Source organism: Marmota monax, unplaced genomic scaffold, assembly GCF_021218885.2.
Source record: "Marmota monax isolate L192 unplaced genomic scaffold, Marmota_monax_Labrador192_F-V1.1 WCK01_AAM20220418_F8-fsc00003, whole genome shotgun sequence".
Classification (NCBI taxonomy): domain Eukaryota; kingdom Metazoa; phylum Chordata; class Mammalia; order Rodentia; family Sciuridae; genus Marmota; species Marmota monax.
The window spans coordinates 29,055,729-29,070,681 of record NW_026694084.1 but is presented as its reverse complement, the minus strand read 5'-3'; the positions used below and the strand labels follow the sequence as shown (position 1 = coordinate 29,070,681).

The 14,953-nt window shown below is 42.1% G+C and overlaps 1 protein-coding gene across 2 annotated transcripts in view; it reads right to left on the bottom strand.

The window, feature by feature from the left end:
- Fer1l6 (fer-1 like family member 6) overlaps nucleotides 1-14,953 on the bottom strand; it is a 130,367-nt gene that overhangs the window by 75,667 nt on the left and 39,747 nt on the right. For both annotated transcript variants that reach the window (XM_046464973.2, XM_046464972.2), the window contains exons 12-16: nucleotides 13,260-13,368; nucleotides 11,721-11,904; nucleotides 6,667-6,787; nucleotides 4,961-5,061; nucleotides 1,446-1,536 (exon numbers count right to left, since the gene is read on the bottom strand). In XM_046464973.2, the coding sequence (XP_046320929.1) occupies nucleotides 1,446-1,536; nucleotides 4,961-5,061; nucleotides 6,667-6,787; nucleotides 11,721-11,904; nucleotides 13,260-13,368 (606 nt within the window). The remainder of the gene's footprint in view (nucleotides 1-1,445; nucleotides 1,537-4,960; nucleotides 5,062-6,666; nucleotides 6,788-11,720; nucleotides 11,905-13,259; nucleotides 13,369-14,953) is intronic.

The following is a 14,953-nucleotide window of genomic DNA, read 5'->3' as shown; positions in this document are numbered from 1 at the left end:
CTATGGTAAACAGCCCCGCATCCCAGGGAAAAGGAATTTGGACTTCAGCCTATGAAGGATTGAGAGACCCCGGGGATTTCTTTAAGCCTAGTGATCTCATTAGATTTGTTTTAGAAAGATCTTTCTGGTTGTGGTATAGAAGATGGATTGGAGGAAGACTACTGCAATATGCCTAGGACAGAAAGTAGAGTAAGTCCCAGGGGCAGAATCAATAGGACCTGGTTATCTCAAACTGTTAAATCAATAGTCAAACTGTCTAAGGTGAAAGATAAAGAGTCAGAATTGACAGTTAGGCTTCTTATTAGACCAAGAGCTGTAGCTGGTGGTCCCCATATAGAAGGAAAAGCACACTCAGACAAGGCCTTAGGCTCAGTAGGACATGTTGGGTCCAAGGTGCCATGAGCCAAGTACCCAAGACTTCAACCAGGAGGCTGCAGGCAATGATCTGGAGATGAGGAGGGACACCAGGCCACTGTACAGATGAGGTTGAAAGTAGGGGATTGTTCAGGCCAAGAACTGAGGGATGGTGAGAAGACAGAGCTCGACAGAGCACATGCAGTGGAGGGTGTTGCAGAGACAGCCCCTCAGCCAGAGATGGGGAGGAAGAACCAGGGCAGCAAGATCTTGTAGGAGGACAGATCCAGCCTCCCTCAGCTGTGCTGGAGGACAGAAGAGAAGTGTTCTGGACAGAGGACGAAAGAGGAATTAAGATAATTCATTTTAATCTCTGGACTTAAATTGACTATCCATTAACTATGACCTTTAAAACATCACTTAATATTTCTGGCCTCCACTTTTGTCTTTAAAATGTCCTTAAAAAGTTAAACACTGAATAATTTTTTTTTTCAGAACTGTTATGGCCTCACACAAAATGTCCCTTGCGCCATTGCTGGAACTGGTTTGAAGGTGAGATAAGCAGGGCCTGGCTTGTTCTGGCTTTTCTCAGTCAACACTCAGCAAGGGTCAAGCAGCTCTGAGGCACCTAGAAGCACCTCTGAGCAGAGCACAGGTCTCCAGGGCACGGAGGGGTAGCAATGATGGTCTGTTCTCAAGATGTGCTGACAATTTTTAACATAACTCCTAACAGGAGGAAAGAACTCGAGGAAGGGGAGAAAAGTTATTTTTTTTACTCTTGATTTGTAAGGCAGACAGCCTCGCAAAAGAGTCGATAGCCTTTGAGAAAATACAAGTGTCAAGAAAATGCAGAAGGGGGACTTGGTCAGACCAGGAGTAGAGTGGAGGGCCTCTCGCTCATCCTGGTCAATCTTCAACCCACATTTCCAATGCAACATATTCTCCTTTCTCGCTCATGCCTCTACACCCCACAAACCTGCGACCTTTAACCCTTATCCTCATCTGGCCTGTGACCTATGCGTCATCCACGAGGTTTATTTTTAAAGCACATGTTTTAACTCTGTTAAAAGTATAAATGGCTTTTCACATACCAGCTCCTGCCAACAGAGCGTCAGTCGTTTCTTATCTAAAGTGGTTTGGTTCAACATCTTGGGCTTTTTTTCTGCTTCAGAGATAAAGGCACTGCAAGAGAAGAATCACAATTTTGAAGGCTGCTTAGTGAAAATCCGTTTATAATTCCAGAGATAGGCAAATGTGCTTTCTACAATTCAGTGGAAAGCTGATGGAGACCCAGAACCAAGATTTTTCATTTAGGATTAGCAGGGATTCATAAACTTTTCTGGGAGACCTAAGGAAATTAGAAATGATGCCCTGACCCCACATTGGTTTGTGGGAATGAATGTTTTTCCACTTTCTCTCATCAAATATCCATTGTGATTGTTATCAAAATTCATAGCAAAAAAGAAGCCTCACCAAATAATGCAGTTTTCCTTCATCTTGCAAATTTAAAACACAGCAAAAAATTTCCTGAAGAACTATATGCAAAGCAAATATTTCAGACTTAATGCTGAGACATATCCCCACCTTACTGAGTAGTAACATTTTTTTGGAAATAAAGTAAAAAAATGTGTTCAGTAGTATATTACTAAAGACGGTATGTACAATTCAAGAAGAAATGACAATAGAAAAAACTTTAGGAAATAAGATTTTGTCATCCTTAGTGATACCTTAAATGCAAACTAAAATCAACACAATTTTACCTATAAAAATGAATAATATTCAAGGTTGGTAAAAAGGTGGGCTAGAGAGTGTATAAAAGAGTGTGTAAATTGCTTTAATGTTTTAGAGACTATTTAACAGGACCTATCAACATTTAAATGTACATTATATGATCAAAAATTATACTAGAAATCTTATCCTTTAAAAATAACTGAACAATTTTGAAAGAGTATGTTTATACAATAACACCACAATAAATGGAGACAGGTTAAATATCATTAGAAACTCGTTTAGTGTGTTTGGACACATCCATCACTGAATATTGAAAACACCTCTTACAGGCTCCTTAGAAAGATGTGTGTGATTTATCATTGAGTGAAAACACAACCTGCTGAGCACAATATGTGATGTCATTTGGGAAGAAATAGAGTGTTTTTATAAGTGTGTGTTTATGCAGAAAATGAGTATGTATTTGCAAATTCAGAAAAAAAAAGTCCAGGAGGACAAATCAATCGTTTCTCTCTGAAGAGCGGAATTGGAGTAAGAATTGAAAAGAAAACATCTACTTTATGATTTTCTGAAACAATGAACACGTAGTCCTTCCGCGATGAAAACAAGAGCCACTTATAAAGGGTGTAAGCAGGAGAGTCTTAGATGCCATGCCTCCCAATAAGAGCCCCAAACCAGAGCTCTGCCCAGGGACAGTTGAAGGCCTTGCCGGAAATCCACTTTGGGTATATTACATAAGTTGCACTTTCTCTTCATTTTTTAAAAATAAAAACGATTTTATTTTGAAGCGGGAGTTTGTCAACCCTTTCCTGCTTTTTCCAGAGGCTCAAAGACTTGCATTCCACTCTCCAAGATAGAGCAGACATGGTGGATGCTGAAGGTCTCCTTCCCCACAGGGAAAGAAAGAATTTGTTTCTTCATCAAATTTGGGAAAGCCAGGCGCAGTGGCACATGCTTGTAATCCCAGCAGCTCTGGAGGCTGAGGCAGGAGGATTGAGAATTCAAAGCCAGCCTCAGCAATGGCGAGGCGCTAGCAACTCAGTAAGCCCTGTCTCTAAATAAAATATAAAATAGGGCTGGGGATGTGGCTCAGTGTCTAAGTGCCCCTGAGTGCAATCCCTGGTACCCAAAAAACAACAACAAAAACAAAAAAAAAAAATGGGGAAAGTGATAAGGCACATGCTTCCATCCATTCTTCATCTTTCAGACCAACCTGTCTCTGGCTGTGGGCAGCCTTGTTACCCCTATGTGGCAAGTGGCTTGGCCTTGTTGCAAGGAGACCGTGAAGTCCCACTGCTCAGCCATAAATAGGTGGGGAGGGACAGGAAGCCAAATTTGTCCTCAAGTCCAAGCCGCTTTCTCAAATCCAGGCTTAATAAATTTAAAATTAACATTTTGATCTCCGACCCTCACAAATATGTTTTCAGTTAATTGGAATTTGAAGAGAAAGGGGAAAAATTAATTATCCTAAAATAATCTCCTAAGATAAAAACGTTCTTAAGCTATTAATTTGTTCACAAACGCTTTTTAAAGATGATCAAAGGGGACCTTTCCCTTAGCTCACAGCATGCGTGGCACTAATATATACTGCTGATATAATAAAAATAGGAAAAATGCTTATTTATTTCTTTGCTTTCTTTTTTTATAAAGTAAAAATGGTTGGGTAATTGAGAGATTAGGAAAGACATAACTTAAAAAACATCAGGGTTAGCTACTGCCTGCTTTCTGGTTTTACCTTTCATCAAATCAATCAGACTCCTTTTCTATTAATTCCATTACGGTCAATTCTCATTTTGACTCAAGCCTGGACCTAATTCATTTCAAGAGTTGATCCAAGTTGTTTCCATATGGGGTAAGCAGCCTCTAACATGGCCCCCAGGGAGTCCCACCTCCTAAAATTCATGCCACTCTGCAGTCCCCTCTTTCTGAACATGGGCTGCACCTAGTGACTTGCTTCTAATGGAATATGTCAAGAGAGATGAGATGGCACTTCCAGGTTAGGTCATGGTAGACAGTGACTTCCATCTCACTGGTATGCTCTGTCTGACTCTTCCTGCTTGCTGACTAAATCAAGCTGCCATGTTAAGAGTGGCAGCTTAGAGTGGCCAGCACAGCAAGGAATGGAGGGGTCTCAACCAAATTAACAGGGAACAGACATTCTCCACCTGGCAGCCCACAAAGAACTAAATCTGTCAGCCATCATGGGAGTGATCTTGGAAGTGGATCTTTCCTAGTTGAATGTACAGGTGACTTCATCCCCAGACAACGCTTTGATTTTGTACTCAGGGGTAGTCCTGAGCCAGAGGACCCATTTGAGCCACCCTTAGATTCCTGGCACACACAATCATAAATGCAATCATAAATTTTGTGTTAAGTCACTGAGTTTGGGGGTAAATTGCTACTCAGTCATAGGTAATGATATACCCTATATTATATACCCTATATTATTATATACCTTTTATTATATTGACTACCATGGAATAGGAGTCATTAATTAGCAAACATTAATGTGCCCTATGAAACATGTAATTGCCATATTTGATATAATTTATCCACTTAGTTGTCTAAATAGTTTGCTGAATATCTACCAAATGGCAAAACACCACACTGGGCTTAACACTGTGAACATTTTTCTTGTTCCATAAAGATTCTCTGCAGCAGTTCTGTCTTTCTTTTTATCTCTCCCCGTTGGTTTATGGCTTAGTTATTTAAGTGTCAGGAAGCAGACTTTGGTCCACAGGTTCCAGCTAAATTACTGAACAAAATGAAGACAGATATAATACTCTGAGTGTCCATTGGACACATGTGAAATGGACTATTTTTTTCAAGGTCATTAAAAGCCAATCCCGTGCACGCTCAGCTCCCCTGTGCCAGCTACCTGCTTTGATTGATGAAATCACTGAGCACCATCTTCATTTTATCTTCAGGAGCCTCCTCTGAAATCTTGATCAGCTCTCTCACTTCCTCTATACTCTCTTCCTGCAAACAAATGGCAGGGATGGAGGGGTGAGACTTGTAGTGGGGAGATTGATGGAAACAACCTAAACATGCCATTCAGCTCTTCTTTGTTTCTTTTGGAAATGGAGGAAGAATGCTTCCTTTCTCTTGTGCTTGAACTGGAAATGCTGCTGCATTCTGACTTTGAACCTTGTTTTTCTTAAGAGAACTGGTCTGGAGGCAAGGCTTCACATTGCTCCAAGTCATTGCTTCTACCCCAGATCCATTCGCTAACCATGTACCACTCCCTCAGAGTCCATTATGGGGGAAATCTCATGTCATGAGAAATAGCTAACAACATAGAAGAAATTAGATACAATAACCCCAAACCCCAAAAGCATGTTCCAATCAATTTCTCAAATAGTCGTAGAATCTCTGAAAATAAAGAACTATACATACAGTGGTTATGAGAGTTCAGCCAGGGGGTTGGGTAGACTACATGTGGAAATGGCTGTATATTTGTATATTTAGTAATTGCATGTTTCCTTTTGGCCTAAATTCTAGGATTCCATTCAGTAGCTTGGAGGTAAATGGCACCCAAGGGCAATTATGTGCTTCCACTACTTTGCTAGAATATACAAAAACTGTATTCTCTGTCATATGCCAAAGTCTGGTGCATGGGACATGTGCTCCTCTCTCTCCACCTTCACTATAAGAACAGGCAACATCGTGGAGTGGTTAAGGATGTGGGCTCTGGGGTCAGACTACTGAGTTCAAAGGCAGGCTTACTGCTGACAAGTGAATCAACCCTTTCATACCCAGTTTTGCTTCTCTATGAAACAGGATAATAATAGTTCCCACCTATTAAAGTGTGAACTTTAATCCTGTTAACCATGATTGAAGGGATCCTGACAATAATATCAAAATCAGGAATGGGTATTAAGGCTTACTATGGCTTCCTGGAAAACTTCTGATTTGTTTTGTCAGGACTCTTAGAGATAAGCTATTCTCTCTGAGGGAAAAGCAAGACCAGCCTTCCGAAGAGAGTCTGCACATCCACATGATGTCACAGCATGGCCCCAGACCAGGCCTCTCTGACCACATTCTGGGTCTAGCTCTACAATCCCATGGCCAGAGCCAACACTTTTTATATACAATTAAGATTATAAAGCAAATGGGCAGGAGACGTTTGTTCTTTCCTTAATGTAGTTTTTAATGGAAAAGAAGAGATAAGACAAGAGCCATCTGGTGAGGTGTGTGGACTGCAAGTAGAGGCACTGCCCATGGGGTGTGGGGTGGGAGAGAAAGTGTAGGAGTGGGGACAAGGGTTAGTTGAAGCCAGAACCTATCAATTTTGTGACAATGTTTTTAAGCTCCCACCCTTTGGAGATTAAAGAATCAACCTATTGTTAGGTCCAATAACTGTAAGAAGCAGAGAAGGGATATGAATTCAGACAGTTTGATTTAAAGTATAGGGATTTTGCAAAATGTCTTCTCATTTCTCTGGATTCACATGGTAGGAACCACATGCACCCAAAATGCAGTATCTGGACTGAGACTAAGACCTTCTACTGGAGGGATTTTTAAAAATCCCTCTTGCCCCCAATTTCCTTATGTACAAATCCAACACCTACCGAAGTCACTTACCAGGAGATCTGCCATTTTCTCCAGCATGTTGGACCACTGCAGCCTAAAGGTCTGATCTCCCCAAGAACTGATGAAGGAGACACAAGGCTTCTTGGCCTCAAATGGCAAATAGTTGTAATTCCTGCGAAAGCCAAGGGGTTTGAAAATCAGTTGGCAATCAATATTCCAGGCAGTGCCAGCCCCATGTTGATGTTTTATTTGTGCTGGTGGGATGCAGTAAGAGTGGGGACAAAACTGTCACACTGGTAATACCATCCTTGGTCTACAGCTTGACACCCAGGGACAATAAAGCGTGAAGAGTTAATGGCTACAATGAAAGGTATTAACAGCTACCAGTAGATCCAGGGTGAGGGTTAGAAATGGTCAGCAGAGGGCAGGATTTATTGGACAAGACTTTCTTTGTGGAAGCTTAAATTGAGAGAGGAAAATTGACTTCATTTTTTATTGTCTATATTCTAGACACACGCAAGAATTGATTGAGATAACAGATGTGAATGTATTTTGTAAACTAAAATTGCTAAGGATGGTGGAATGTGATGGACATCATTATACAAAGTACATGTACAAAGACTTGGATTGGGTGTTAACATACTTTATATACAAACAGAGATATGAAAAACTGTGGTATATATATGTATTAAGAATTGTAATGCAAAAAACAAAGTATATATATAAAGGCATAAGTTGGTATGAACATACTTTACATACAGATACAAAAAATTGTGCTCTATATGTGTAATAAGAATTGTAATGCATTCCACTGTTGTTGTGTATTTTAAAATAATAATAATAATAATAATAATAATAATAATTGCTAGAGAAATACAAGGTATTAATATTTTTCATGAGGGTGAAGGTGTGTCCCAAGTGAAACTTCAGTGTTTTATGGCTTGGCATCCATCCATCTATCCATCCATCCATCTACCATCCATCCATCCGTCTACCCATCAATACTTACTGTTGCCAGGCATTGGTGCTAATAATGCAGGTAAATTGCTTGGCAAAGAAGGGAGAAGAGGGATAGTAAAGTTGCTAAAAGGGGAAGAGGTAGAGCCACAGGGAGTGTTTGAGGGTGACATTGGATAGTGAGCCAAGTGCAATGGAGGACAGAAAACAAGGAATTAATTTGCAGACTCAGTTCCCAAGGAGGAAGGGGACAGGTGCAGAGGCAGGTAAGGTGGGAGGGTCGTGGCAAAAATTTAGAAGTTCCCACCTAATGACAGCTATTTTCTCAACTGGGTTTCCCTCAGACCCCTAGTAATTTTCTCAGACACCTGGGACTGTGGAAGGCAGGCCAAAGCAAGCCCCCAGAACAGGTGTGGTGGTGCAAGTGGCCCTGGTAATGTGGACAGTGTCTGGAGCAACACATCTACAGAGGGTGAGGCAGGGAAACAGAGAAATAGGGAGGAAACAAACTTTGTTTTTATTCCTTAGAAACTAAAATGAATTTCTGCCTGAAAAACTGAATTCTGACCTGAATTTCTCCTGAAGTAGACAATAAAATTAGCACAGAGGCCCCCTGGCCCGTTCTGCAGAAAATAAACCAGCAGGTGTCCATTCAGAAAAGAAGCCAGATAAGTTCTTGGCAGAAATTGAGGTTGTTGTTACAGCAGGAGATGACAACAGCAAAATAGGTTAGAAATGAAGCCACTCTGCTTGTTTTCTCTGTTTTTAAGTCACTGTGTTGAGAATCCTGCAACTAAATACATCCCACCCAGTATGGTCCCAAGCTCTTTGATTTGGGTCATTCTGTGCTATTAGGTTTGGGGCCTTTGACTCTAAATCTCAGGTCCTCCTGGCCTTACTGAGACGACACGGATCAGGAGACTGTGGCTTCTGAGGCAAGGTGCAGTGCAGATGGAAGGGCACCTCGTGCCATTGGAGAGAGAAGACTGCCAGTTTGAATGGCTGCCCTGACTGGGGACCAGCCTTGTGACTTAGGGCAAGGGTAGGTCTGGAATCCTGAATTAAATAATGGCCCACCGTTGGATGTCTTCTGCTACAATCTCATTCCTGACCTCTGACCCAGCACATAAATCATATGCAAATGTACATGCTTTGTAAAACTAGAAAGCCCAGAACATGTATACTGTTGTATTTTATTGAAATAAGTTGTGTGTGTTCATACATGTGTGTGCATGTGTGTTTGTGTGCACGTGTGTGTTCATGTGTATAGCAATTTAGTATAGACAGACTCTTCCAATCCAGCTGCTGCCTCTCTGGTTTGCCACTATGTGGAGAAAGCCTCAATACAGTGATTGAGAAGTAAAAAGAAAGGCCAACTCTACCAAAAACCACCATCATGACTTATTTTTGATCTTCTGGTAGCACTCAGATATGCTCTATCCAAGATGCCTTGAGACCTCTCAGCTCCTCCTAAGCCCTTCCCATACTCCACCCTGAAATCCCACCAATAGTCAATAATGGGCTAGTCCAGCAAGGTGAGGAGGGTGATTGGAGGCAGAGTCCCTCTGAGTAGCCTCAGGAAGTCTCTCCAAGCTGCAGATCCAGCTGTAGGATTCACTGATGTCTCAGCTTTGAGAATGGAGTTCAAGGACAGGGAAGTTTGGGATTCTTTCATCCAAAAAGAAAAAACATCCATTTATGGATGCCAAGGAGCCAAAGAGACTCCAGAGAAGGGGATCCAGGTAGAGGAGATGTGTTCCATGGGAGGGAGGGTTTAGAAAATGTAGAGAATGCTCAAAAATAAGAGGAACAGCAGCTAAGTTAACTGCTTTAACTTCTTCCACCTACTTTGACCAACACTCCTTCCACCTCTTATGCCTTTCTCATCTTTCAGAGTGTCACCTTTTCTATGACCTATCCCAACTCTACCTCCTCCTCAGCAGGCTTAGTCACCTACCCCTTCTCTAATCCTAGAGTACCCTGTGCCAAGCCAGGAACTCCTTGATTCATCCAAAAATACGTATCCACCTCTGTGCCAGGCACAGAGCTGAGGAGATAAACAGGTGATGGCACAATACCTGCCTTCAAAATGCTCACTGTCCCAGAGGGAAGACAGGTGAGTACAGACATCTTAAGCCAGTGTGATTTGTGCTTGCTGAAGGTGTACGGAAGTCCATACCAGGCTTGGGGTCCAGGGGAAGGAGTCTGGGCTTACTCTTGAAGGGTGCAAGGAGCTGGCAGCTGAGGAGGAGCCTGCTGCCAGAGACGCAGAAGCAGCAATCAGCAGGACAAGTTGAGGATTGCACAGCTGGAGGAAGTGGAGTGGGTTGGGGTAGGGGATTGGTGGTGACTCCAGATGATGCTAGAGAGTAGATGGGGATTAAAGCCACAAGCTCCAGCCTCTGGAATTAATTCTAAAAGCACAGGGAGTCAATGAGGGATGTGAATCAGGGAAATAATTGGTTCAGCGAGTTCAGTGAGTATCTTGAAGAAAATCCAAGCCAGGTAGGAGATTTTTAAGATAATTTAGGCCAAAGATGCCAATGGCCAGAATTAAAGAAATATCAATAGACAGGAATAACTAGAATTGATCAGACTTCATCCCTGATTGAATATGGGTATGAAGGAAAAAAAGAACAACTGACAACCTTCCAGCGGTGGGTTGGAGGACTCAGAGAATGGCGGAATGAATTCATAAAATAAGAAAGATAGGACAAGGAGAAAAGTTATCTGTGAAAATATTGAGCCTGGTAAATGATCTGTGAGATGCCCAAGTGGGGGTGTTTGGATCTGATGTTCAGGGAAGAGAGCTGTCAGGGGGATTTGGGAATCCTTGTTATCCTAACAGTGGTCAGGAACCCATGGGTCAGTTCCCAGAAATAGTGTCTAGGTCAAGAAGTGCAGAGATTAAAGAGATGGCAATATGGCCTTGTAGTGGCCTATTGAGAGCCACCTGTGGGCTGTGTGTGGACTACTTCACACACATCACAGCCTAATGAATAGGAGAATCTGGTGTCTAGGGACTTCCAGTGAACAATTCCTCTGCCTAAGACTGCCCAGACACATTGTGAGCCCCATTAAGCTCTTTCTTCCATTGGAGATGGGGTGACCTGCTGCAGCCATACAGCCCCTCTGAGATGGGCTTGAACTGCCAACATGCCAATCAACCTGCTGACTGCAAGACATAAGGAAGCAAGACTCCACCCCTGAAACCTTATCCCTGCCTTTAATGTATCCCTCAAATAAACCACAGGAGCCATTTTCTAATTGTCTAGCCCCAGCTCCTGTGTGGACTGGACCTATCAGGGCCTCCAGCTTTGGAAAATATATCTTTCTGACTTTGTCTTTTGTTCTTCACTAACTATTTTAGACTTTAATGTCTTAGGTGGCTTACATCCTCCTGAGCAGGAAGAAGAACCCCCTAATGAGGTGCTGGATACCTCCTCATAGTGGCTAATGTAACATGGCTGGATTCCCATCTCCCACATGTGAAATGAGGAAAGCCATCCAATGACATCAGAGATTTTTTTCACTCAAAACACAAGATTCAACAATAGAACACTCTTACTATATTTGCTTTTTTATTTTCATAAATCACTTGATTGGTGCTTGACACTAATTTCTTAAAAAAGAATGCTATCTTTTTATATCTCCTTATAGGTTGAAAATTTGGATGGATTAAAGGAGATCTGTGGGGGGTCTGTGTAGGTGCCCCATTGGAAATGGTCTTTTCTGGTGGCTGACAAACATTATTTGAGTTCTTTGGTTTGCAAATAACTGTGGCAAAAACATGTATTAAATAATCCCACCAAATCAAGTTAACATAGTGACACAGATGTGGATAATAACTGTTAATAGGATTTAGTGTGAAATGTTAAGTTCAGACCTTTGGACTCTATTGTGCTTCAAAGTTATAGAGAAAAAGGGTTTCGGACATGATCATCACCATCATCCCTGTTCTGTCCTTAAATAAATAACATGTGGAATGCTACTTACCATGTCTCCCCTTTGTACCTTGCCCCATGACTGAGATAAAACAATAATGTTTCTGAATTTCAGGAAGAACTAAATGAAAGAGTCCCAGAAACTGAGCCAAATCCCACCATCCATCAGGAACCTTGGCTGCTCTCACCTGCTGTGCCTCCTACCTGTTCCCCTCGGTCACCAGAGGCTTCTCTGGATGAGTGGTGGAAGACATGGGGATGGCCACATCGTGGGCTGCTTCCTCTTCTCCTTCCTGCAGCAGGGGAACGGCGTCTTCTTCAGTTAATTCAGAGGACTTCTTCTTACTGCCATGATGGAACCCTCCGTCAATCAGGTTCCCAAAATTACCTGCAGCAGCAGGGGGAGAGGGGCTGGGTGTCAGCAAGTAGAACCAGTCGACTTGGCATGAGGGACCCGAGGTCTCGTCCTCCCATGGCAATAGATCCCCCAGGGTGAAGGTGGAAAGAACAGTGGTAGGAAGAGAATAAGACTGACAACGACAATGAGCCACCCTCTCCATCCCCTTACTTGCTCTTTTGTAAAAAAACACAACTTAGAAAGTAGAAGACGTAGGCAAGTAAAAACAGAAAAGGGTTGCTAGAAATTACAAAATTCAGTTATAGCCATTTTTAATATCTTAGTGTATATCCTTCCAAAAGTTGGTAAAGGATCATTGAAGATGTGTCATTTTGTAAACCAATTGTTTTCACTAAAAAAAAAAAAAAAAAAAAAAATCTTGTAAACCTTTCCCAAACTGCTTCTCCTCTAAGAGAAGATTCCTTGTCTAAGTCCCCAAAGTCAACATCATGTTTTAAAAAGAAATAGGAGGTGGAGAAAGGAGGAAGAAGGAAAGAAGGGAGGAAAACATTACACGGGGGCAAACAGGGCAGCTTTTGTAGGACAAATGTCTCTGCGTAAGAATACATAGCCCCTGCAGGATTATTGGTGTCCTTGATCTTTCTATTTTATAATCTGATTTCAAATGCTTAACAAAAGACTAAGATGAATATGGCCAGTCCCAGAACTGGCCATATTATAGACCTGGTCAACTTTGTTTAAATCAAGAAAACTCTGGGATCACAAGCTTGTGATCCTGGAGCCCCTTAATTTGGGAAGTCTCCTAAGTCCTCCCTTTCTGGCCTCCCTCTCTGGCCTCTTCTCCTCTCCACACCGGCTGCCTGCCACTCCTTTCTATTTCTGTAGTAGATGCTGTTAGTGCTTCATCCAGATACTTTACCAGCTACCAAGATGGCCAGCAGCTCACAGTGGCCACTTTCCCAAGAACCACTTTCTACTCATGGAGACAGTACCTCATTTCCAATTTTCTGCCCTGCTGCAAGACAACTGCCTGAATCAAGATCTTCTCTGATGGGATGCTATTCCTTGGAATGGCTTACCCAGCTGCACCATAGCCCAGGAAGATTGCTAAGACTTGGGGTTTCCCAAGGTCAAGCATCTACTGTGCATGTGCTACTTCGCAGGTATGAGCTTATTTATCCCTGAAACTCTGAATCTAAACCTATTCTGTTAAACGCTTTTTAAAAGTATGAAAAAAAATCTGTCCCTTATACATTGACAATAGGGACTTCTCCCTTCTTTCCAGGATGCCCACCTCCACTAGGGTGCTGTCACTTCACATAGGACACTAATTAACTTATTCAAGAAACAGGTCTGTGTCAAGCACTGTGCTTGTCTTCACTTACCAATAGAAACCTCAAAGCTGATGGGTTTATCACCAATCTTCCGGTCAATCATGGTAGCTTCGAAAAATGCCCCAAAGAGTAAAAATTCCTCATATTTTTCTGGCGTGATCTACAGAAAGAAAAAATATATTAGACAAACTGATTATCTTCTTTCACCAGGAAGCCAGGTCAATGAGGTTGACCTGCTTCAACAACATTTATAGACACTTGACTCTGTTTCAGCCTAAAATGCTGCATCTCCCCACTGATCAGACAAGCAGGAATCATGGCCAATAAATTGCAAATCCAAATGCAATCACTTATCTAGAATGATCAGACTCAACCTTCTGATTGGCTACCTTAAAATGCAGAGAACCTCCTTTCACATCAGAGGCTCAGCTTGGTGTCTATGTCTTTCTAAGACTCTGGGTGAAACGTCAACCTGGGATGACCTTCAACTGATCAGGCTTTCAGAAACCAAAAACCAAAGATGAAATCCTGAGACACAGCAACTCTTGCTTTTGAGCTTGACTTCATGGCTTCTACAGGATGCTCACATACATTATGTTATTTGTCCCCCCCCCCCCAACAACTTTGAGAGGGCAAAATCTGGACCATTCCCATTTTGCAGACAAGAAAACTAGAGCTTGAGGTTGTACAGTAGCTTTCCCATGTGTTGTGACCACAGACCCAGTTCTCACACATCTCTAATATGTGTTATCCCAATCCCCTGTGCTGACCCAAAGTCAAAGTTACTTCCTGAAATAATGAGCAAACTCAGTTCAAAGGGTGGAGGATTAGATGAGCCCAGGAGTGTCAACCAATCCTGTGAATTCAGGGTGCTAAAGGCCTGATGGCTGCTGCTGGGAGGGATCCACCCAGCCCAAGGCACAAGTACTTCTATGTTGCAAAGGGCCAGAGTGATTATTCCAACTTCCAGCTTTTACCTGAATAAACTAAAGTTCAGAGACTAGGGGGCTTCCCAAGGTCAAGTCAAAGAAGTAAAAGCCAGACCTGAGAGCTGTCTCCACCAAGGCTGCTTTGAAAAGGACCCTCCACTCTGGAAGCCTAGGACTGTGGCAGGTCACAAGACGGGGGCCGTCCCAAGGTAATACACAATTATTTTGAAATGACTTTTATTGACTTGGAACAGGCTATGATTTAGGGAGCAGATGTCAATGAGTACAGCGACCCAGCATCACATTCTGGGTGAGCTAAAGTCATACAATCTTTGCTTCCTGGTTTGTTTGTTTTTGTTTGATTCATTGAAATCTGCAGAAAACCAGTAAAATTAGTTTAAGGAAACAAAGCATATGTAGCCCCTGGGGTTAAAGTTACATTAGGTCAAAAGCATCCTTCAGACAGCCAATCATTAGGTGATTAGCCTTCACTTGGGCTCCTCCTGTGGTGTTGGCAGTCCCAGGAAATGTTTCTGTTGACCAGAAGCATGGAACAGGGTGGGGGCTTGTGCTGGATCTTTTAAATTATTTTTAGATATATATTCACATTGGGATACATTTGGACATAATCACAAAAGCATGAAATATAATCTGCTAATTCAATCCCCAGCATTTTCCCCTCCCCTCCTCCCTCCCTGTTCCCCTCTCTCTACTCTACTCTATTTATATACATATATATTTTCAATTAGTGTCTTGTGGATTATACTTGATGCTTGAATTCACTGTGGTATATTCATATATGTACATATGAAAGTT